Source organism: Leptosomus discolor, chromosome 4 (genome assembly GCF_034619465.1).
Source record: "Leptosomus discolor isolate bLepDis1 chromosome 4, bLepDis1.hap2, whole genome shotgun sequence".
NCBI lineage: Eukaryota > Metazoa > Chordata > Aves > Leptosomiformes > Leptosomidae > Leptosomus > Leptosomus discolor.
In genome coordinates this window covers 24,888,173-24,912,488 of record NC_141394.1, presented here as the reverse complement: position 1 = coordinate 24,912,488, position 24,316 = coordinate 24,888,173, and the positions used below count along the sequence as shown (strand labels likewise).

At 41.4% G+C, this 24,316-nt stretch overlaps 1 protein-coding gene across 2 annotated transcripts in view; it reads left to right on the top strand.

Annotated features, from left to right (window-relative positions):
- The window catches only part of MCUB (mitochondrial calcium uniporter dominant negative subunit beta), a 54,538-nt gene that overhangs the window by 22,031 nt on the left and 8,191 nt on the right, over nucleotides 1-24,316 (top strand). Inside the window, exons 2-3 of one of the 2 annotated variants that reach the window (XM_086464295.1) lie at nucleotides 23,171-23,246; nucleotides 23,516-23,683. In XM_086464295.1, coding sequence (XP_086320421.1) covers nucleotides 23,171-23,246; nucleotides 23,516-23,683 — 244 coding nt within the window. Of the gene's footprint in view, nucleotides 1-23,170; nucleotides 23,247-23,512; nucleotides 23,684-24,316 lie in introns of both variants that reach the window. The other variant, XM_086464294.1, reaches the window with a different exon arrangement.

The following is a 24,316-nucleotide window of genomic DNA, read 5'->3' as shown; positions in this document are numbered from 1 at the left end:
AAAGGAAAAAAGAAAGAGGAAATAGATGAATGACATACTACATGTATTGTAAAAAAATACACAGTGATAGTTGAATTTATACAGCTTAACTGCCTGACCACATTGTCTGCAGGCAAGTGATTGAATCTTATTGTTTTAAAGCTTTCAAAAGAGACTGTCATATTAATAGTATTGTTGCTTAAGTATCCACAAGTAGAAACGCAGCAGTTGAGGTCAGCTATTTCCCATCTGATTTCTTAAACACAGGTCTACTTTTTGGATGGAGGAAATGAAAGGAAATGGTGCTATTGTACTGATCTGCTTGGCCCGGTATGAAAGGTCTTGCTTTCATACCTAAAGGATAATAGGAATGGGATGTGGAAATCGTCTCATCTGGGATCCAAGTGAGGGTATATTATGAAAGCAAGTACAGACCGAACAAGAGAGCAACTTGGAGAAATATACCAAAGCTGCAAACAGAATGTCACCCTTCTGTGCAGGAAGGATGAGGATATTGTGTCTTTGTCGGCCACTATGCAGCATCCACCTCAAAAATAGCTGCTCACTGCTTTTCTTTTTTTCCATTGCAATGGTTTTAATTTCCTTTGCCTGCTCTTTCCATGCTGTTCTCTTTTTCTGTAGCCTCAAATGAAAACAGTAATGATGGGAGAAGCAAGGGTCAGAGATGCTAGGGAGAAAGCCCAGTTCCCGAGGAAGCAGATGAGTTGGGTGGGAAAGCAACACGTAGTCAGCATTCCCTGCATCATGCAGATTGTGGTTGGCTCTGCTGCTCTTGGTTATTGCTCGAGTTTCTGTATTTGTGCAGGTCCCAGCCCTCTAAATCCATGTCTGCAAACCTTCATTTGGGCTGGTCTGATACTTGGCCTGAGAGTTCGGGGAACTGGTAGCTATTCAGCTTGTGACCTACCTAAGGTCACCAGGCAGGGCTGTTGTCATTTGGACATCTTTTACAAGGTACATGCAATTCCAGTGGCAGAGGAGGATTTCAGGCAGAGAAGGGTGAAGCAGAGTTTGGAGTACAAGCTCTGTACCTTGCTGTTCCCTGGCCGCCTTGTGCTGTCTGCATGAGCTTAGCAGGCATCTCAGTCCCTCATGAGGTGAGCTCCTGTTCCACAGCTGTGCTGTTACACTGCTAGTGACCACTAAATTGCTTTGTGCATCAATGCTTCAGATAAAAGTCTATGCTTTCAGTGCAATAGATTTGGAATACAGCATAGTTACCACTGCAGCAAAATTCATCTGTTCTTGTGACTCTCCTTTTATGACACAGATTGTTTTTTTTCTGTTCGGAGGACAACTGACTTCCTACCTGGGTTTTTTTGATTTGGTTTTTTGTTTGTTTGTTTGTTTTTGTGTTGGTTTTTTTTCTTTTTCTATCTGGTTTGAGATATCCAGGTTCCCACAGGTAAATTCTTTGAGATTAATTTAGGCCAAGACACTCCTTCCCTGTTTTGTGGTTTGGGGTTTTTTTTCCTTGTTTGTTTGTTGGGTTTTTTTCTTCTGCCTGTTCTTTTGTGGTCAGATTACAGAGTGAATCCACTTGAAATCTCCCCTGCCTCTGCTCTCCTTACACTATCTTTTCATTGTTCTTTCCTCTCTCAGCTGGTTTTCAGTTGGCTGAGTTTGCTGTTCTGGTTGATCAGCTGGTTGTAGTGATGAAGCCGGAACAAGCCATTTTGCTGTGACCTGCACTCCTATCTCCTCAGGGTGATCATGAAATTGTCCTGGTGTTCCTCAGTGCTCGGGCAAGGAGATATGTTTGTGAGCGCCTCCAGGCTAGCTGAAGGAGTTGCAGGAGTATTGGAGATTGGGAGCAGTGCTCCCAACAGATTCCCTGAAACCTTTCATCCCCTGAGGGTCTGTCCTTCCTGCCCTGCAGAGCTCCAGCAGAAATGTTGTTTATCCTTATATTGGAGAGTCTGCCCACCCTGCATTGCTTTCGATAGTCAAACGTTATGTCTAGAAACAAAGAAACTAAACTCTTAATTTGCAGTTTATTTTTGTTGACATCTGAGGCACTCTTGGAGAAAACACCGGCTGTACCTAATACCTGTAAAGTCAAGGTGGTAATAGCAAAATATAGGTGAGATCTTAGGAATGATTAAAGTGCAAATTGGGAGTCAGAGGGAAGTATCACAGTAGGAATGGTGGCACTGGCCCAGGGTGCAAGATTAAGGTACGTAAAGAGTTGTGGAGGGAAAAGCATCAAGTCCGTGGTGTTATAGCTTGGTGTTGTGATGCTGATCACGTCTGTCCTGCTGAGCTCCCCTCTGATAGAATTAAACAGTAAGAAAATACAAACATCATTGTTGAAAACAGCTTTACAGCTAATGTACTTCGATTTTGTACCTTTAGGCCGGCAATATGCTGTGAAAGCTTGAGACATTTTATAGTACAGCAATCCCCTTCCCTTCTCTGCCTACTAGGTTTTGCAGAACATTTTATTAAACCTACAAGTGTTTTGGATTCACTCTTTGCAATATGAGGAAGTAGGATTTTCCTTATTTAAATTGATACAGGAGAGGTTGGTGGTTATCACGCTTTCTCTGAAATACCTGCTTTGTTTTGGGCTGAATTGCTCTGGAACACCGGGAAATATGAGCGTTAGCTTGTGGGAGCTCTCTGTTCTCTGTGAATTTGAGGTATGTGCAAAACTGATGCAGAGTTAAAGATCCTCTATCAACCTTTCTTGATGTTTATATTCAGGTAGCCTGTAGTGACGTGATTATAGATTGTGTAGGACAAGCTGTCATAGTTAGAGAGCTCATAGACCTAATGAGCCTGTTTTTCTGCAGGCATGTGACAAATTCTCCCCTGGTAGTCCTTGTCCTTGCCCACAGGACTTGCCACATTGGGCTGGAAGTGGGAAGTGTCGGCAGGTCACCGGCTGGTAATGCAAGGGCTGTCTGCATGCCTGCTGCTGGGAGTGGCTGAGCCATTGCTTTTTCCTCCCTGGGGTGTTAAATTTGCATCTCTCTCTTCCATCCAGCCTCCAATTTTTCTGTGCAACATGCAAGACCATCATAACCTTGAGACCTCTACCATCTCTTAAGATTGAGTTGAAATTAGCTAAAGGGTTCAGGAACTCTAAGGGTAAGGAGGACAGGCAACTTTCTTATGGAAATGTTGCTTCCTTACAAACCTGTGCTATGATCATGGTGCATAGGTACAGTGCAATGAATAGAAAAAGTGAATAATTTATCTTAAGAAATCCTGCTGGAGGGCGTTTGACATTCTGTGGTCTCAGGTGGTGGGTGGCTGGAACAGGAGAAAAAGCGATGTCTCAGCGTGTGTGCATGCTTCAGAGGCTCATTTCTGGCTAGGCACAGGCAGCTCTGTGCCCTTAAAACCATGCATTTGAGCCTATCTTTCAGTGTCTCTTTACAGGGAGGTACAATTGTGGTGTTGATTTTATGAAATTAAGAAAACTTCATTAGCCAGAGTTTTTTTTGGGTTTTTTTTCATCTCGTAGGCCACAAGGAGGACAATCTGTTTTGCTCAATGCATCAGCGTGCTGGAGAAATGGAGAAGATGGCAAATAGAAATCTTTGTAATTCTATTTTTAGATTTTCTTCCTTTTGTCAACTTATTTGTTACTATTTTGATGACTTTGGTCAGGTGGATTTGGGTGAGTGCTGGGATACCTGATGGATCTCTCCCTGTGCAGCTGTTCAGCATGCTGATAAGAGTGTAAGAGACTTTCTTTAAAGAAAAAATGTCTTTAAACTACTAAAAGTCTAAAGTTTCGGTTTAGACTTTAGTTTAGTTTAGAGTACTAGAGCCCTTTGGGAGCTCATGAAAGTAGTCTTGATGCCTGTGTTTGTATTCCTGGTTGGTATGAATAAATACTGTGCTGGTGTTTAAGAACTGGGCACTTCATGTCCAAGAGTTAAGAGAAAGTTTAGCAAATATACAGTGTAATGTACAATTTATCAACACCAAAGAAAAAGCTCCACGGTTTGATACATTGTGGAGGTAACGGGAATGATAGGAAAGTGAGGATCTTCTGCAGGTGTGGCAGGCACTGGAAGACCACTTTGGAAACCTGGGAGGCTGAGTGAGTGGAGAGCTGCTTGCCATCACTACCAAAACAGATGTTCAGCTGGTTGAAAATAAATCCCCAGACTCCTAAGCTCTTAGCTTGCTTGTGAGTCCTCTCTTGATACTGCTCAATTTTATTCTTGTCTAACAAACCCCCATGCAGAGCTACTGGAAATTCAGGAAGTCTTGCTTGGGAGTCAGCTGCTCTTTGTGGCTGGTGAGTATCCACAGCCCTGTGTGGCCGCGTGGGTGGCTCTGCCCTGCTTGCCTCAGCTCTTGCTGTGGGCTTCAGGATGTGATTCCAGATAGTGAGGATGGAATGCAGATTTTAAGGTTCTGCAAATAATGAGCACTGTTTGGCAGCAAACCAGAAATAGATCAAGTTGGGTCAGCTTAAAACAATATTGCTGTTCCTTACCAGAAGAGAATTTTGAAATGAACTGGGGAGTTCACTGACCACAATCTACCTGATTTTCAAGCTTTTCTAATTTAGGTCAAGGACAGGAAGGATATATGTATCTGAAATAGCTAGCTGAAGGTCATGATGGTGCCTCTGATGTTGTTTTCCCATTGCTCAGGCCTTGGGGTGCTTTTCTTGGCTCTAGGCAAAGTAGGAGTATGAGTCTCTATGGAGTGACCTGTCATTTGCCTTTGCCAGTTAACATGAAACTCTGGAGGATAAGTATTCCTTGATTTGTTGCTTTAATCTTCAAGAGATTAGCTTTTGACACTTAGCTTTTGACGTTGCCTCCCTTTCCTTGGAAAAAAAAATTGAGTCCTTAAGTCCCTTCAAGAGTAAATGGTTTTCTTGGAAACTTCTGACTCCATTTCACCTGTATGTGAACACTCTGCTCTTAATTGTAGGACATTACAAAAGTGAGAGTTTTTTTAAAATGATGATGATAGAGACTTTTTAGCGATTGCCTTGGAAATTGCCTGTGGCTGGCAGCTTGGGATTTCAAAATAGAAAAGAAAGGAATTCGGCTACTTACCATTTGACAGAGGCTGGGCTCTGACTGGTGTGCAATTTTGTAAGGAAATAGGTAATCACACGTAACGTAACAGAGGTATGAGATGGCAGGCTAGCTTGACCATAAGGAGAGAAAAAAAAAAATAGGCAGTTTCTTCTGGTTGCAGGGAATCCTTAAGCACCATGCTTGTGCTGTGTGAAACCTTTTGCTGTTGTCTGTGTTGCATTTAATCTTTAATTTATATTCTTAAAGCCAATTCTCCTTGTAAATTCACTTGAAAACTATCTTTCTCCTTTTTTTACAAGGAGTCTCTCTGGCACTGTACCATGACAGAAAGGCACACTAATCCATTTTAAATCATAAAGTTTGACAAACCAGAGATAGGAACAAGTAAGACCTGAGCTACCAACATACCGATAAGTAAAACCTACTAAAATGTACTTGCCTTTAATTCATAAATGAGATGTCAACAAAGTGAGAGCACAAAAATAATTGTGAATACAGTGATGCCACATGTTTGGGGTGAGCTCTTACCTGATGATGTTTCAGTATCCTAAGCGTCTAGAGCAAAATACAATTATTGGTAACATGTACAGATTACCTGAACAATGTGGTTTACCAGTTGTTTTGCTGATTAATGGAGAGGTCAGTGGTGGATAACTCTGGGTGCTTGCTGGAGGTGATTCCTTTTTGTCCCTTATAACACGTGAAGACTGGTAGCAGTTAAGGTAAGTGTCATTATTTCTATCTTAAGGTACCCCTATTTCAAGATACAGGGAATTGAGGCATAGTAACAAGTCCAAGGTTTTCCAGTAAGATGGAAGTCATTGGAAACTTTCTTCTGTATCTTGCTTTCACCCAGTGGTGTCATTTAAATATTTTATTTAAAAAAAAAATAAAATAAGGAAATTATGGGACATAGACAATAAGGTCCTCCATCTGGAAACAGAATGTAAATGAAGAGTGCGTCCTATAAAGCAGCAGTTCTGAAAGGGGCATGGAGGTTGTGATGGCTGGATTTGAATCCTGTCGTGAGGTTGTAGTCAAAAGATTTTTGGGCAGGTTAATATAGGGAGGGAATTGTGAGGTAGGAGTATTATTCTCCCATATAAGGTTAGTGAGTCTCAAATTCTGAATGCTGGAAGACTGGAAAGTTTGAGTTTAAAGAATCTGCAAGAATTGTTTCTAGAGCAGAAAAATTATGCTACAACAGAAAACTGAAGATTTTCAGTCTAAGTAGCTTCTTGTAGTCTACAGGTACCTACAAAGGAGAGACGTTTCTGAGGCTAGACAGCTGTTGATCTAGGCAGGTTAAACTACAGAGATTAAGTGGCTCAACACATTAAAGAGGAACATAGTGCCTGGGTTTTTTTGACTACGTTAGTTTATACTTGTAGATTCTCCATAGATCAGAGATGACAACATCCCTCTATTAAAATCTTTTAAATCAAGGCAAAGATGCTTTTGGGGGGGTGGGGCACAGCACATTTCAGCTTAGGCTGAGCTTTGTGAAGAAATTGCTGTGCTGAATTGTGCAGCTCATCACATAGGATCAACCTCCCTGGTCCATTCTGTCCTTAATATCTTGGGATGTGTTTTCTGATATGTACTGCTGTTGTTTTGATTGCCTAGCTATTTTTAATACCTGACTAGGATAGCAAAAAAACAACAAACAAAACCAACCCAAACCAAAACCAAATGAACAACCTAAGGTTCTTCCTCTTCTCCTTTGCATATGATGCAATTACTGATAAAAAGGTTCAATTAACAGTGATGTATGAAAATGCTCCATGTCAAAATGTTATACAGGGCTAAGCAAAGCAAGAATTTAGGGAGTTTGTCTTCTTGACAGCCAGCACTAACAAAACTTTTCCCTGGAATCTGGGCTTGTGTTTGGCAGAGGCATATTTTCTGGTGAGAACACTAGGTTATTTACTTGTGCAGAAGACCTGGACCCTGCAGTGTAACATCTCAATGTGTGCTGCAGAGACCTGGGAATTGGGCACTAGTTCTGCTGGTTGGGCACTGCTTGGCTCCTCCTGATGTGCAATGTTATTCACACATTTCTGTGTGCTGTCTCCCCCAAACTAGCAAGTTTCTGTGGAAATAAGTTTCCCTGCCTTTCTGTGCTTTGGTTGGTTGCTTGTGAGGTCCCTGAGTTGAAATAGTGTTGAGGCAGTTTAAGTAAAGTTACAGTCTTAGTTGCATGTGCATTGGATATATATAAACAGTCCTAATGTATTGTGACACTTCTTATGCAATTCTTTTTCTCATGAAACTGTGGAAAGATAAAAACTTAACAACCACCAGAATTCTTTGCTGTCCTCATGTTGTTTAGCTGATCAAATCAGATATTTGATTATATTCAGTTTTTATTACTGCGAAGACATGGATTTTTTTTGTGTGTGTGCTTGTTTACATGAACTTTAATTTATGTGTATATATCGGACATCATATTTGGGCACTACCTGAATGTTGGCTGTTGAGCTTTCAACCTTCACTAAAAAAAGTATGTTTTATTCATGGCATTTTAAATGTGGGGATCAAAAAAAATAATTAAAAAAAAATTCAGATACTGTTAGTGGTGTTCATCACTCTCAGCTGTACTGAGGGGTACCAGTGGTTCTGTATGCAATTTCTCCTCTAAATTCACCAACATTTTGTTTGTGATAGGCATTTATGACTAGACTTTTCATTGGTTTGTATCTTACGGTTCCCCTCAGCTAGCCATTAGCTTTATATTGAGTACATTATCTGCTTTATCCTTTAGAAAAAATAAATCTTCATAAAAACCCAGGAATGTTGTCTTGCCTGTTTTCCGTACACTTTTTCACATACACACAAACCAGTTATACTTCCTTGCAAAGCTGAATATACAGGGTGTTATCAAGGAGGGTATCCATTAATGGAGATGTAAATCTGGACAACTGTAGTGACCTGTTGTACAAAATCAGTTTCATCTTGTTTTCTGCAGAAAGTTACTAAAATATCTTAAGAGTAACACTGAGATTGGTATTTTAGGTTTCAGAAGAGGACATCCCTATGACTTTAAGGAGGATATTATGCTGTTATCTCTCACCAATATAAAACCATTACGCACAAATGTATCCTTTCAACTGAATCTTCTTCATATGAGCTCTAAATGCTGTAATGAAACATAAACATTGTAGGTGATGAATGTGTTACAAATCCCTGTAAGTGTCTATATGGAAATCTCCAGTTCTGATTGCTACAGCTCTCTGTGCTCAATCAAAACCCATGAGGCATGTCTCCTTAAATCTCATCCTTCTGTGGAAGTGCGTGTGTGCTACAGGTTATGGCGAGTTATGGTTGGCTCCATGGTCTGCTGAAAGTCTCACAGCTGTATTTCAACTGTTAAGCTGAAGTTTAGAGACTGAAAAACCCAGCGGTTTATGATGTGCACACAGATCTGGGGTGCTCGGTTGGAAGGCAGATATGACTGAGGTTGAAGTCCATGGTAACTTTTGAGTGCTTGATGCTGGGCTTAAACACCTCAGGTGTGAAACACCTTGAGGTTAGTGCCCTATCCAGAAACTTGGACATAAATGACTTTGCCAAGTCTGCACGGTAAGTGAGAACCGCCTGGTCTGACTTCCAGCTCACCTGCCTACATTGCCAGCAGGAAGAAAATTGCTGCACTGTAAAATGGGAGACAATATATCAGCATGGTTCTTTTTGCTTTTATGGATGTTAAAATTGGTACCTTTACTGAAATAAGATAGATACGTTCCTATAATAGACTTCTGGAACAGTTTGTGCTGTCCCTGGCTGAGGGCAGGTTGGATTGGGAAGAGCTTGCAATAGGACCGCAGGAAAAATGACTGAAAAGTGCATCAAAGGTGAAGTACGTGTGTATATATTAGGCAGTTTATAAAGCCATTTTCCTACAGAACAGTGGTTTCTCACCGTAGATTGCACATCTTTTCCATGCTTCTAACACCACCTTTGTTACAACTTGACTGTTCCAAGAAAGGCACTAAACAACATGTCTTTGAATATGGTTCCTGCAGTGCTCTTACCTTGCCAGAATTCAGGCTTCATGAGTGACCACAGGCTCTGTACAGCAATATTTGCAATGCTCCATCGCTCATTTTGGAGGTAAAGCTACTGATTACCTTTATGGAAGATGACAGTCTTTCCACATTGTTAGACATAAACAGGCAGAAAGTATTTTTTTGCTTGCTTGGGCGTGCTTTTGTCTGTATGCATAGAATGACATGTTAAAACTGTGCTACATACAAATAAATTGTTGTTGGAAGGGTACTGGGTAAACATGCTGAGGTGGAACGGCTCACCCTTGCTCCTTAACAGCATTGCTTCTCTCTGTTTTGGTGGTATGGAGTGGCAAACTTGCTGCCAGGAATGAGCAGATGTTAGATGTCAGTTTTGAGTAACCTGTCTGTAATCATATTTAACTTAAAATTAACATCTCTAATGTGGTCATGTTTTATGTGTCCTAGCAGAGGGAATGTAGGCTGTTGGATCTCTGAGCGCTTGTTAACTGTTTCTGACTGTGAGTGGCTGTGTAATTAAAAAATCTTAGTGGAAACAGACTTTGGTAGACAAACACACAGCATGATTGTGTGTCTTGTTCCTATAGGAAACCATACTGCCAAAGCAAAAGAAAAATCCAGATCATCCATAACTCTGCATGGTAGTCCTAACCTGAAGTGGGATATTCATGGTGGGGGTTTTCCCCTCTTCTGTTGGGAGAGTTAGTAAGGCTTTGAATTGCCCCTGATGAACTGAGAGGCTTCACTTGGAAAATATCAGGTCACTTGGAAAAGTGCTGATTAACGAGAGATGTAATAGGGAGTTGCCTTGCTAATCAGTTTACGAAGATAGAAGTGCAGTGAGGGCACTTTAGATTTCTTCAGAGTGAGGAGTTTTTGCAGCTGCTGATCCAACCTGTATCTTCCTTCAGATCAAAGTTGATAAAAAGGAGAAACAAGATCCGTATTTTTTAAGGATTAAATGTAATTTTAAATTCAATTTGGTATACTTTTTTCACTTTACAATTAATAGCTTTCCAGTAAATGGTTTAGTTGGTGTATCAAAAATGTAGATTGACCCACTGTGTTAGTGTTTTAAGGATGAATTTCTTTGCTGTTTTCAAGAGAAACTAAATGCAACATGTTAGAATACCTGTTAGCTCCCCCCCTGAACCAACTTTTTTTTTTTTTTTTTTGTGCAAGCTGCATATACATAATGCTTTACAAGATAAGATAAACTTGATATTCTTTGATTCTTAGTAGCAAAACATAGTGGAAGAATATTTTCCTGGCAGGAAATCTGTTTGCATATGCCCATTTACATAACAGAGGGAAGGACTAACTTTAATTTTCCAGTGATCCTGTGTTAAAATTCCAAGATTAAGAACTAAACAGTTTTCAGGCCCTTTGAATGTGGGAAGTTTATATGTTTCACTTCTTGCTCTGAGTAGTAGAGCATTAACAATGAGTATGTCAGACCCAGAATAATTATAATAAGTTATTTTAAATTTGACTTTACATAGAATTTCTGTATGAGTTTTGAGTTCATGTTGGGGATGGAGTGAATAGAGTGACCACAGAGCATTCATTTTCTAGGTCAGCGCTGTGGCTTTCTGGAGTACAGGCTATACACATGGAAACCTGACATAGAGCACTGCAGGATTTATTTACCTTATTTTAGAGTTTTCTTTTAGTAATGCTTTCTCAAATGATATACTTCCATTCAGTTAGGAGCAAGTCTGGGAACAAAACTAGGCTTTAACTGGAAACCACGTGACTAATTAACAAGATGAGAGGACTTATTTGAGGTAGCTTAAAGAAAACTTGCGAGCATAAACCAGACTTTTTGTTGGTATTGCAGGCTAGAGATTCTGTTGTCTGCAGGAGTCTGATAGGTGGCAGCTTCATTTAAATGCATCCCAAAGTACGCAGCTGGTAAGAGGTTCTGCCTTGTAATGCGTGCGTTATAGCAGTCTGCTTGGAGGACCAGATGACTACATCCAATATGTATTAGTGTTACTATGGGCCTGAGGAGAAAGAGCAGCAGCTTTTGACTATTGGTTGCTGCTTCTGCATGGCATTAAATTCTTATTTGCTTTAGCTTTAAAAGAGCTACACTCAGTAAACCCTGTATTTAGCAAATGCAGGTTCTTGCCCTGTGTGTTGCATCAGTCTTTCAAATCTGTGTCCTAAGTGAATTAATAGAGGAAGAGGAAATAGAACAACTCTTAATTGGCTGGAGTTGAAAGGCTTTGGGGTGAAAAGTGAGCTGCTAACATGCAGATTTGCTAACCACCCCCCTCCGGGAGGCACCGCAGGTGCATCGGAACACAGGTTGCTGGACCATCTGGGGCATACAGGAGCCTTGCATCATCTTCTACTGGTTTTAGTTGCTTTTCTCATGATAATAAACTTTAGAAAAAGCCACTGGAAACCTCTGCAGGAAATCTTTAGTATTCTGTTTGCTTTGCATGCTCCATGGAAAAGTATAGAAGTGCAGACCTGTTGTGCAGAGTAAAGACTGAAGGGCAGAGTGATAGCTCAGTGTATTACAGCCGGTGTTGGTTGTTGATTTCCAAACATCATTGCTGCCTGTATGCTTCATACTTTTACTCCCACAGGAAGAAAGTGAAAAGCAGATTGCTGGGTTCAATAAGGAATGTTGCACGTGAGTTCCATGAGTCACAATTTCAGCTAAGGTGTGTTTTTAAAACACTGATGTCAACGGCTGAAACATGGAAGGGGGCAGCATCAGCAAAGCCACAGCCTTTTGATGTTTTCAGATTAAAATAGCTTCTTGAGCAGCAATGCGAGGAGATAGACTTCCAAAAGAAAAATAGAAAATAAAGCAAAAATAGTTGTGTTTTTTTTCCTTGACATCTGACACACTTTGGTGTGTCTCTTTGGGCAATAGCAATGTCTGAGACCTCTGTCAAAGAGTATTTGAGAGTGAAAGGTCCTTAGACAAAAGTCATAAAGTGCCAGGACATATATACTCATCGGGATCTTGCTGAACTCTTGGGTTAACAAGGCCTCTGCATGCACAACAGCACGGCTGTGTTTCATGCTGGAACAGCAGTTGGATTTTCCTAGGCATCTCTGCTATGCCTACCCTTTTAGCAGGAATGCTGTTGAAGCTACTTCTCCCAGCAAAGCTCTACTCCAAGAAAACAAATAGATGGTTGTAAGCTTGCCTACTAAGATGAGTTTCATGGTTTTAAAAATATTTATGTAGACTTCTGATAAGGGACTTGGAACAAAGTTGTCTTCTCCAGTCAAGTGTTGCTGTTGCTACGACATTGTTGCTAAACCCAGCTTGGTGCAACTGTTCTGTGAAGTGTGCATGAAGGCTGGAAGCTCTTACACACCTTGATACTGATATGTTTGCAGTGGCCTCTTTGATCTTGTTACTTAGAAACGTTTACTTTCTTTGGTTTTGTCTGATTTTAAAAAAAATTTATTTTCTATTTTCCTGCTGCTAAGTTCTATTAAATGGCAGCTCTACAGTTTCTGACAAAACCTGTTGAAGTTTCTATTAAATTGTGATCTTAAGTTTGTTGTTTGTTACTGGCTATGGATGTTCTTACAGTATCTCCCCTAGAAATTTTTTTTTATGTTACTCATCAGAAGATATGGAAAGGGCCTTCTCTGTTTACTTGGCTGTTTGTGCCTTTGTTTTCTTTGGCTGCTTTCTAACAAGGCTAAAAAATATGTTTTGCACTGCCTGCAAGTAATTTGAGCATCCACATGGGTGTAACAGCATATAAAGCTGGTATATAAACTAGCTACTAAATTAGTGTTGGGAATTACTTTATAATGATCTGTTATAAGGGATATAAATCATTGTATCTACATACTGATATCAACCACTACCCAAGAAGAGCTTTTGATTTTATGTAATCTGTCAGTTCTATTCCTAACTTTTTGTTTCTTTCTTTTTTTTTTTTTTTCTTTTTAAGCAATTAAAAGAAATTGGTGTTTTCCCTTTGGAAAAGTACGTGTTTACAGCTGCCTGTGCAAAACGCTGGTTTGTAAGTGTTTGGGCTGGTGTAACTGCAGACCTTTTAAAAAAAAAAAAAGGAAAGGAGATCTGGAGATGTTTACAAAAACATCTTTTTATGGTCCGTTATGTTAGAATAAATATATAGACAAATCATTCTTGGAAATGTCGTGGCAGGAGGGAAAGGAGAAACCTCTCTAATAGTGCAACATTCAGATACTTGCACCTAGATTTGCTCTGAATTATACTGGGACTAAACCAGACACAGACATAAGACTAAGTACCTACTCTCTGTTACTGTCCTTTGTTGCCTTAGATTTGATCCCTAACATTTTCCTGCCCCTCGAAATAATAATTAATTATTTAATTTAAAAGCCTGATTGCTCAGTATGGATGGGCAAATGGAATGAATCTCCGTGTCCGGCTGAAGTTGAGTGCAGGTTTTTTTGGTCTGCATTTTCTTGCTGGGACGGCAGCCTCTGCACCAAGGTAACTGGGGGAGTGTTTGAGAGCAAACGCAAGGGGACAGGCTCTGCCCGCAGCTCTGCCGGAGCCCACAGAGCTGGCTGGAGGCTGGCGCAGGTGGCTCTGGATCTGCAGCTAACAGCCTGCGTTGCCAAGAAATGTTCTGCTTTTGGGATGATGGTGTTTGGGTAGCAGAAATTGCTAGCTGTGGGGAAATGCTCTTGAAGAGAAAGCAAAATTTCAGTACTACTACTTAAGAATAGTGCCATTAAGTTTTTAGGGAGGGAAGAAAAAAAGGTGGGGCAATGGAACAGGGGAGATTTTGTAGGGTATTGGAGTTCCTCATGGCTTGTGGTCAGACCCTAGGGAGGTCTGAGAGGGGACAAGGCAGGAAACGCACCCGGTGGGATACAGATGGAAGCTGTTTGCTGCAGAGGTGGCTAAGTGGGGAGTGGAGGAGATGCTGTGGAGAAGAGCCAGCTTTCCTTCCCTGGCACATTTCAGTAGCTGCACAGCTGGTTCCCTTTCCAAGGTGTGTTTGACAGAGCAGATCTGCAGCGTGTTACCTGATATACACCTTGCTAAAAAGCTGGGTGAGAGCCATCACTGGGAATTTCTCCACTGGTGATAATTCTGACTAACCTTTTTACATACATCTGTCAGATAATAATTCTAAGTCCTGAGTCAATCAAATTTCCCAAGTGCTCTCTCCTTTATTAGCCAAGCTCTAAATGCCTTAAATCTGGACAGCTGAGTAAAGAAAAGCTTAGGAAAACACTCAAAAATTGACAAAGCGTATCCTTGTAGGTGTATAAAAGCCTGTTTTTATTGTGTTGGGGGGGGAGGATTATTTATATTGTAAATAGAAGTATCCAGTCTAAATTAAAACGCTGACAAGCAGTTCTGTTTTCTGAGTTTCGTAACCTTTTTCCTGCATGCTGCGACCTGCCCAGTGCTTTCAATCTGAAAAGCTGTGTAAGAGAAACACAAGAGTTGGCTGTAACTTTGATAAACCTGTAAGGGCGTTCATCTGATTTTCCATCCTTATCTCTCTTCTGTTATCTCATTTCAGCTGAAATTTAAACAAGCTTCTTCTTGGCTGGCAATTTGAAGAATTAGTGTTATTCCTAGGGATGAGTTTGAGTAGGTTTTTTTGAGAGATACACGAAAGCAGCTGCGTGCATTAAAATACGCTCTTTCTAAGACCTTTGTAGGAAAAGATGCAGCAAGCCCGTTTTCTTATCTAATGAGCTATACTATAGGCATATGTTTGAAAACAAAGTCAGTTTTTTTACACTCAAAGTAAAATTTTGCAACATTTTCCAGGTCATGATGCCTGTCCCAGAAGGATGGCACAAGAGCAAAAATCCATTTTGTGGGTCAAATTAAAAATCCTGGTGGTGCTGACAAATTAATCTTTTGACCAGGACTGTTGTTGGGGAACAGATGGCCCAGCTCTGAAACGTAGGCTTGCTTTTGCTTTTAATAAAGCACAAATACATTTTCACACTCTAATCCCTCCCTCTCAAAGTCTTACTCCTCCTTGATTTGCAAACTTCCTTCTAGGTGTTGCATCCTCTCTTCCGTTCTGAAAATAAAGTAGGTTGGGAAGAACAGCAGCTCTCAGAAAAGTAGACTTCATTGAAACAGGATGAAGATGCGAGATTTCCAATACTGTAAAACCTTAGAGATTTTAGATCTGCTTCTCTGTGTAGGAAGGGAAGGAGAAGAAGGTTTAATAAAATAATAAGACACAGTTCTTGGTGTTCCTTTTAGCAATTCACTTGGCCTGCATAATTGACTTGTTTTTAGGCCTGTCCTTACGCTTGCTTGAAAGTCTGCTTGCTTTGAAAAGGAGGAAGGATTATCTGTACCTTCAGAGTAGTCCCCAGAAGACATGGCAGGCACAAGATGTCAGCTAGTGTTCGTCCTTTCTCCTTAGCGCTTCGTGGTGTTACATCTTTGCAGTGAGGGGTCGCTGTTACTGAAATCATGCTTTTGGATAGGGGATGGTGAGGCTTGATTTCAGCCTGCTTTAAATGTCAGAGTGTTTCAGCATCTATTTTTACGGCTTGTAAAACTGATACGGATGCAAATCCAGGTGCTTCCCTCGATACCCAGAGCTCTGCATCCTCAGCTGCCCGGTCGAGAGTCAGAAGAGCTCGGTGACATACAGTGTGAGAAGAGGGGCTTTGCCCCCGATGTCATCCCTGACTTGCAGGAGCTGCATAAAATGACTTCTCTCCCCTACCTGCATGTGCCGAGTGGAGTAGGGGGGCCGTAGGAAGGGTTTGGGCAGGAAGAGGGTGAGAGAGCACAAAGGAACAGTGAGCAGAAGTCAAGTGGAGGATGCGCACTCGGTCAGCGGAGGCTGGGTGGAAGGTCTCCCTGGTGAAGCCCTGCTGCACTGGTGGATTTGACCAGCTGGGCCTTCATAAAAGAGGTTCTTGGTGGCCAGTCGGCTCAATGCACTTCTCATCACAGCTGTCACTTTGGTCATTGGTGGTGTTTGTCCGGCTGCTTAATCTAGTGCCAGCTGTTCTTGGAACCTGAGCAGAGGCAGGAAATGAAAGACCATCAGGGATGATAAAGCACAAAGAAAAACAGGCACTTGAAACTGATGAACTTTTGATTGCTTGGACTTTTTTTTTTAAAAACACTGTTGTAAGGCAAGTTAGTTTTGAAAGAAAGCCACATGAATGCTATATTGCTTCTTCAAGATCACTGGAACATGCATAGTTATGTTGAAACTACTGCTTTGCTGGAAGAGACCTCTTGATTACTTTTTTAAACTTTGATTTGTACTGAGGAAGGGGTTAAAATACTGTGGATTTTGAATAAGCTGCAGGATTGAAATGTAAATATTGCAGTGCAGTTCTTGTAGTGCCCTATGGAGCAGCTGGGAGAAGGTATTCACCATATGGTCTGTAATGAGATAGGAAAGCTGTGTCTCAGGAAAATAAGAAAATTTGATTGACCTTTTTTTTTTCCCCCTCTAGGAAAGAGAAACATATCCTGAATTCTCCCAAGTGTCAGAATTATCTTCTCTGGCTGAAACTGTTACTAGGTATTAGGGGTATTATGGCAAAATGTTTGTTTGTTTACATTTAAGTTGGGCTTCCAGAAGTTGTTGCTAGATCTGAGCAATGTGCCTTGAAGCTGCAGTTTGTTTGAGGCTGTTGTCTGATCGTCTAACTCAGTTCTAGGACTGGTGGAGAAACAATGAAAATCAGTGTAAGCAGATAAATTGCTGAGAAGTTCATGAGAAGGTGTTTCTGTAGCTCGAGTGGGCACTTGTAAAATGATTGTAGGCAGTTGTTAGGGCTCCTGATGTCTTATTTTCTTACTCATGTGGGATTGCTTATAAAAACAGCACAGAAATTTAACAGCAAATATGTCCAAAATGGCCTTGGTGACTCATTTTAAAAAGGGAAATACCTTATGTGTAGTTATTGTAAACTTGGTCTGAATACTGATTCATTTTTGATAATCTTGGTTGTGCAAGATCTGCAAACTCAGTAGACTGACAGCACCTACTTTTTTCCTTCTTTCCCTTGGTTTTAAACCTTTCTGAAATCTCTGTAGGTAGTTTATTCTGAAATTGCAGTGTTACTCCATAATTAATTAATTGCTAGTTTAATTCCTTGGAGAATCACATGGGAGCTGACATTCATATGCAGAGAACTTCTAGGTGTGTTTATTAGAGACAGAAAAACATGTAAGTCAGTATGGAAGATATAAATAGCTATTTATAGTATGTGCCCTCCCTGAACAGTGGCTTACATGTATCTACCTTCATTTTCCTCCTGCTCCAGACAAGCAAGCAGCATCTAGAGAGGTGGCTTGTCTTGCCCTCTCCTTCACAGGCCGAGCAAGATCAGCATGTGGGAAGAACGATGTATATTGGGGATGTTGGCTCATCTAGTGACACTTAGAGGGGCCCCAAGAATCACTTTTAGGCATTGCAACTACTAGTTTCCTCCATGATTTTTCTCCCTTCTGTTCCCTTCCCCTAGTCCTTCTCCAGCAGCTGTGTGGAAGGAGCTGTATTAGGTGTTGGACAAGGGCTCCAGGAGATGACTGAACTCTCCTCTTCTGCCGAGGGAAGGACTGTTACACTCTATTACTATTGAAAAGCCCACTGCAAGCTACGTTTTAATTAGAGTGTGTTTTGCTGCAGTGTAATTAAGGGTAACAAGCTTATGCTTAGTGGAGTAGTGCATTTTATTATTGTGCTTTTCTATTTCAGATTCTTATCATTGCCTTAGAGAGAAGGAAATGAGAATATGGGAGACAGCATCCATAGTGACAGTCTGCAGTATTATTTTTTTTTTTGTGAAGGCTGCTTATGAGTTTGACTTGAGGCATTCTCAACAGCATCTCATGCTAGAGCAATATAATACTTCAGTTGTAGCACTGCATGGCACTTCAAGAAAAGGGCAGACTGAGTTGTGCTGGCTATGATGCTATAGGATGAATAGCTTTCTACTAATAAATGCAAATGAATGGGGACTCAAATGTTGAAGGAGCATTACATTATTATTGCTGTTGAAATAACAAACCAAAACTCCCAAATCTTCTGAGATGTATATAAGCAAAACCAAACCAGTTTCAAATATATGATTGTTGGATACCCCCATTTTGATTCAGATTTTTTTAACAATATTTTCGTATGGCAAGACAAAATGAACTAAATCAACTGTCAACAATAAGAATTCCATGCACTCAGAAAGTATCCTAATGACATCTTTTTTTTTAGAATTCCTTTTTCAAGATCACTTTTTCATGAGAAAAATATTTTTATTTCTTGCTCTCTCCCTTCCCACCCACGTTACAGTTTTCCACACAACAGAAGTTATGGTTCCTGATGAGTTTTCTATTTCTGTTTCTCTTGAGGAAGATCAGAGGCTTTCATGTCACTTCATATACTGATGATGATACCAATTGCTTACACTAACTAGTCAGACATAAATTTGAGCTTAAGTTTGCAGAAACAGTCATTCAGCATCATAAGAGATTGCTTATTTGGAACAGCTAACCGCTGTCCAGAAACTGCAGTGTGGGTTGGTTCGGTTGTTCGCGACTCTCAAAAGTGAAAAATGCAGTATTGCTATTCCTGTGTCTCCCACTTCTCATGTCTGGCTGCTTAGTTTCCCAGCTCAGTTATGCTGCTACAGTAGTCCCTAAAGCTGTGCCTCAGTTATGCTGCTACATTAGTCCCTGAATCATTGAAATTTCCACTGTAACAGTGGCAACTTCTCTTCTATTAGAGACCAGCGGTAACCTTAACAGAGGACGTACTTCTTTAGACTAGAAATATATTTTCTGGTTTACACCAACTGGTATTATTTAACAGTATATATTGGAGTATTTGTATCACAATTAACACTCTGTGCCTTAAATTCTCATGAGTTTTCACTCCTAGAGGCCATGCCTTGAACTGAGTCAAGAGGTGTAGTGCACCGTGGCCAGCTGCTGCTCCCAAGTGTTATGCGTTAGAAAGCAAATACAGCTGAGGGAGAAAGGGTATTTTGCAGTGAAATGGTGTTCACAAGCCTTTGGCCCGATTCCCAAACATAGTAGTCATTGCATTAGAGGTGTTTTAGACAGATGTCCTGCCACTTGTGTGTTCAGGTTGCAGAGAAATGTAGAATAGCTTTCTTTAGCCTTTGTGTGGTTAGATGAATTAGCCAAGAGGTGTGTGTGCTAACATATAGAAGAGTTATTAGTATGCTGTCCTTACAGTATCTCAAAGTTAAAGTCGTGATGCAGTTAATTCAGGTTACATCCCTCCTATTTCACTTCTCACTGATGTTACTAACTTACTCGTTGGTTCAAGTCTTCCTTTTAGCTGCAGTGGCTGCCGACTTCATTTCTTTTGCAGCGGTAGGGTAGGCATCATTCCAGGCACCTTGAAAGAAGCACAGCGATTTGGCTAGGGCACAAGCTAATGGTTTAATAACTTCACTGAAACTGGAGATTTAAATCTGGAAACATAGGGAGAAAGTTAACCCTTCATGCTTCCCAATTAATCAGTCTAGAGCTTGTATAGAAAGAGTTCATTATTTGCAACTCAGTTCAACTCCATGGCTCAGTGCCTTTTGCTTTTCTTATACTTCACATATTCTTTGCAGGTGATTTTGATGGGTAGGCTGCATTAACAGACAATCTAAAAAAGAAAAAAAAAAGCTTCAGTATATAGGGATTCTTTCAATGGATCATGAATGGTAATGTAGAAGTCTAAAGAATAATAGAGTGAAATACCTCAGAGATCTTATATCAATTAATGTAATTTAGAATCATAGAATGGTTTGGGTTGGAAGGGACCTTAAAGATCATCTCATTCCAACCCCCCTGCCATGGCCAGGGACACCTCCCACCAGACCAGGTTGCTCAAAGCCCCATCCAGCCTGGCCTTGAACACTGCCAGGGAGGGGGCAGCCACAGCTTCTCTGGGCAGCCCGTTCCAGTGTCTCACCACCCTCGCAGGGTAGAGTTTCTTCCTCACATCTAATCTAAATCTGCCCTCTTTCAGTTTGAAACTGTTACGCCTTGTCCTATCACTCCCTGATCAAGAGTCCCTCCCCACCTTTCCTGCAGGTGCCCTTTAAGTACTGGAAGGCCACTGTAAGGTCTCCCCAGAGCCTTCTCTTCTCCAGGCTGAACAACCCCAACTCTCTGAGCCTGTCCTCATTGGGGAGTTACTCCAGCCTCCTGATCATCTTTGTGGCCTCCTCTAGACCCACTTAAGCAGGTCCGTGCCTTTCTTACACTGGGGGCCCCAGAGCTGGACGCAGCACTGCAGGTGGGGTCTCACCAGAATGGAGTAGAGGGGCAGAATCACTTCTCTCGACCTGCTGGCCACACTTCTCTTGATGCAGCCCAGGATGAAATTGGCTTTCTGGGCTGTGAGCGCACATTGCTGGGTCATATTCAGTTTTTCACCCACCAGCACCCCCAAGTCCTTCTCCGCAGGGCTGCCCTCGATCCACTCATTGCCCAGCCTGGATCTGTGCTTGGGATTGCCCTGACCCAGGTGCAGGACCTTGCACTTGGTCTTGTCGAACTTCATGAGGATTGCACAGGCCCATCTCTGCAGCCTGTCAAGGTCCCTCTGGATGCCCTCTCTTCCCTCCAGTGTGTCGACCTCACCACACAGCTTGGTGTTGTTGACAAACTTGGTGAGGGTGCACTCAATCCCACTGTCCATGTCACCGATGAAGACATTAAACAACACCGGTCCCAATACCAACACCTGAGGAACACCACTCGTCACTGGTCTCTACTTGGATGTCGAGCCATTTTCCACAACTCTTTGAGTGTGACCATCCAGCCAATTCCTGATCCTCTGAGTAGTCCATCCATCAAATCCATCTCTCCAGTTCAGAGACAAGGATGTTGTGCAGGACAGTGTCAAATGCTTTGCACAAGTCCAGGTAGATGACATCAGTTGCTCTTCCCTTACCTTTCCTTATTTAATATAATAAATATTTTTAAATTTATATATTTAATATATTTTAATATGGATTAATTGTTGAATGCTTTGTTTCCTCCATAAGTTAAGTAGATACCCAAATGTACAACAAAAGAAATCCGGTAACCTTCAAATACAGGCTGGGTGCTGTTCAGTGCTTGAGGCGTGTTGAATGATAGCTACCTAGGTCTTGATTGCAAAGTTACATACCAAGGGTTTGTAAAAAAAAAAATAGTTCTTAAATATATCCCTCTGAAGAAACAACACAGTTATTGTTATATTCAAGGCTATTGAACAATTCCATGGACTGTTCTAATTGGTGTGTTTCAGGGTCTTTTGTGGAAAAGCAGATCACATGTTGAATGTTGTCTCCCTACTGTTGGGCTGTATGTTACTAAAGGTTTTGTGGGTGTAGGTGTCCCCTGTAGATGGGGTGAGAACTGGTGAGCTGGGCCGTGTGTCCTGCTCTGCTCCAGGGAAAGTCTCTTGCTTTGGTGGAGAAACAGAGAAGTTACGCCCTAGCTCTGGGTGGCCGTTCGGCATTCCTGCACTCCTAGCTTACCTTTTTTTTTGAACAATACTCTTGTGTTTAAGGTATTTTGCTATTTAGTTTAGGTTTCTGACTGCCTTTGATGCCTGAAGATTACAATATACAAATTTCTCAGTGTTGGAAACTCCCAGAATGGTTTATTTTATTTTCTTTAAGTCGTAAAAGGTGCTTGTTCCAGGGAAAAAGCTAGGGCAAGGTCAGCATCTTTGAAATACACATTTTACAGATTAATTCTTTATTTAACCTAAGTATTCCTATTCAAACAGTCAAGCTTGTGATTCTTTAAGAACAAATAAATCACGTGAATGTGGTGAGCAGTGCTTGGCATGCTGAATGGGCAGAGGCCTCTTGCATTTGTAGCTTACCTTTCCTGCTTTGTTGAAGGAGATTAGCTTGCAGACTCAGAAATGTTTGTGCCTTCAGAAAGATGAGCTATGAAGCTCACCAGAGGGAGAATCAGTCCTTGTCATCTCTCCCGACACCGCTCTCCACTTCTCCCAACTATCATATTTCAAACCCCAGGCCTTGGTCCAGCCCATGTACAATTTTTGTAACCAGCTTAGTCGGGGATGTGATTTCCCTTCCTACTTCTGCCTGTTACACTTACTTTATGGCAGTAATGCCTGCTTTGTGGGAGTCACTGCAATGAAATTGTTCCTCTCCTTGAGTGGGAGGACTAGCTGTAGAAGCAGAGGTCTTTTGTGTCAGAGAAGTTGCATCTTCCACAGTGTGGCTGGACTCTTTATGTACGTGGGTCTAATCAGAGCCGTTTGTCTTCTCTGTTTTGATGTGGTCGTGTTGAAGTGTCTGGGTGGTTCTCACCAATGTCTCTGGAAGGAACGGGCTTGGGAGCACCACCGTGCAGGTTCAAAAGCCTGCTGTCACCCCTGTCCCAGGGCATACGGGATACTTAGTGCCTCTGGATGTGCCTCCTTTGATGTGGTACCAGAGGCTGGTGGTGCTGTTAGTTGCACCAACATCTGAGCTGGAGTTGAAACGGCCATTTAAAAAGCGAAAAGTCTTCCATACTAAGGCAAGCGTGTTGTTATTATTGTCTTTTAACACCACGAGTATCAACAGTTAACTTTCAGTATATGGTATATAATTTTGAAGCAAAGGGGAGTGACCTCAGTCACTTAATATTTGACATTATTAAGAGAATGCCAGTCTGTTTATGATTCAGCAGTCGAAGACTTTCCTGAAACCATGCCCACCGCTTTAAGTTACACTGTGGACTCTGAACTGCTGCAGAACACTTCTGCCTTCAGGCACTACAATGTAGAGATCTGTCAAGCAGCTGGTTTTGGGGGGAGGGGAGAGGGCTTATTGTAAGAGTTGCATAAAGCACTTCAGAAACACTGCAGGTTTTTTCCCTTTCTTTCCTTCCCCTTTTCCCTTGAGTTATTTAAACCGTGCTAGACAAAAAGTTTAACTGTGGGCGACACCTGAATACCTTTGGCAACATTTGTGCTTTCTGGAAGAATGGTTCCATCTTTAACATAGAAATTTCTAAGTGAGGGCTTTTACTTCAGATGGACACCTCTGCTGTCAGATCACACAGAAGCAGATCACCGTGACAGGCTGGGTGCTGCCTTTGACCAGATAAATCTTGCATCTGAACCTTTCTAAAGCAAGCTCCCTGTGTCCGTGCTGCAGGTGCGGCTGTGGAGGCACGCCGGAGCTTGGAGGAGCTGGGAAGCAGCACCTTACAGCACACTGGTGCCATCTGACGGTAAGCTTTCCCTGCAGGTTTTCCCCCTTCCCATCAATGTCAACGAGCTTTGAATTTATTTTGTGGGACCAGGGTGAGATGACGTTAGCTGCATGTTATATATACACCTATATATCTCCCAAAAATAGAAGTACTATATTAATTAATGAAATCTAGACTGTTTTGTGTCGTTTTCTTTATTCATCCTGTGCTTTAAAAGCAGCTTTTAAATTAAATGACAATTTACAATATGGTTTTTTCACTTAAGTTTTCTTTCTCCCCTCCAGAAGTAACTATTAACTACAGACATGGTCTTCCTGTGATAACTCTTACACTGCCCACGAGAAATGAACGCTGTCAGTTCACTGTTAAGCCAACAGTGACCACTGTAGGGGCATTCCTGCAGGACGTGCAGAGAGAAGATAAAGGAGTTGAGATGGCGGAAGTCTTTGCAACAGGTATCTTACATTTCTGTCATTCCTCAAAATTAATACATACCTTTTTCAAATGGACTGTATGTCTCTCCAGTTCAGCCCTCCATCAGGTGGAAAAGCTGATTAAAAATGCAGAATTGGACATGTTACTGTAACCTTTCTTGTATCCCAGTAGTGTCCTCTGTTATCTTTTTCAGGAAGCTTGTTTTGGTAATGCTGTCTTTAAATAGGTGTCTCCCTTCTGGTTTCCTTGATATCTTTTTCTATCCTTGTCCTCCGTGATCATTCTTAAAGACAACCAGTCAGGCTCTTGAATATGATGTCTGCCAGTTGTCCAGGAGCCGGAAGAATCAGTTTGCCTCTCTACAAACTTGAACTCATATGGAAAACTTACGAAGACCTAATCAACCAGATAATGTGTGCAATGATAAAGGGCAGCTTTTTTGAGACTTTTGGGAGGTTTCATTCATCAGCTGGAGTACAGTACTTCAGGGCCCTTGGGTTGAAAAGAAAAATCTATATTGATAAATAGCATGTTGTCTTGCGTCCTTGTAGCATACTGTTTATCCCGTTGTCCCAAGTCTTCAAGTAATTTTCTCAAACTTTGCTCACTGTTTTCATGTGTTTTGTCTCTTTGGTCTGCCTGTTGATAAAAGC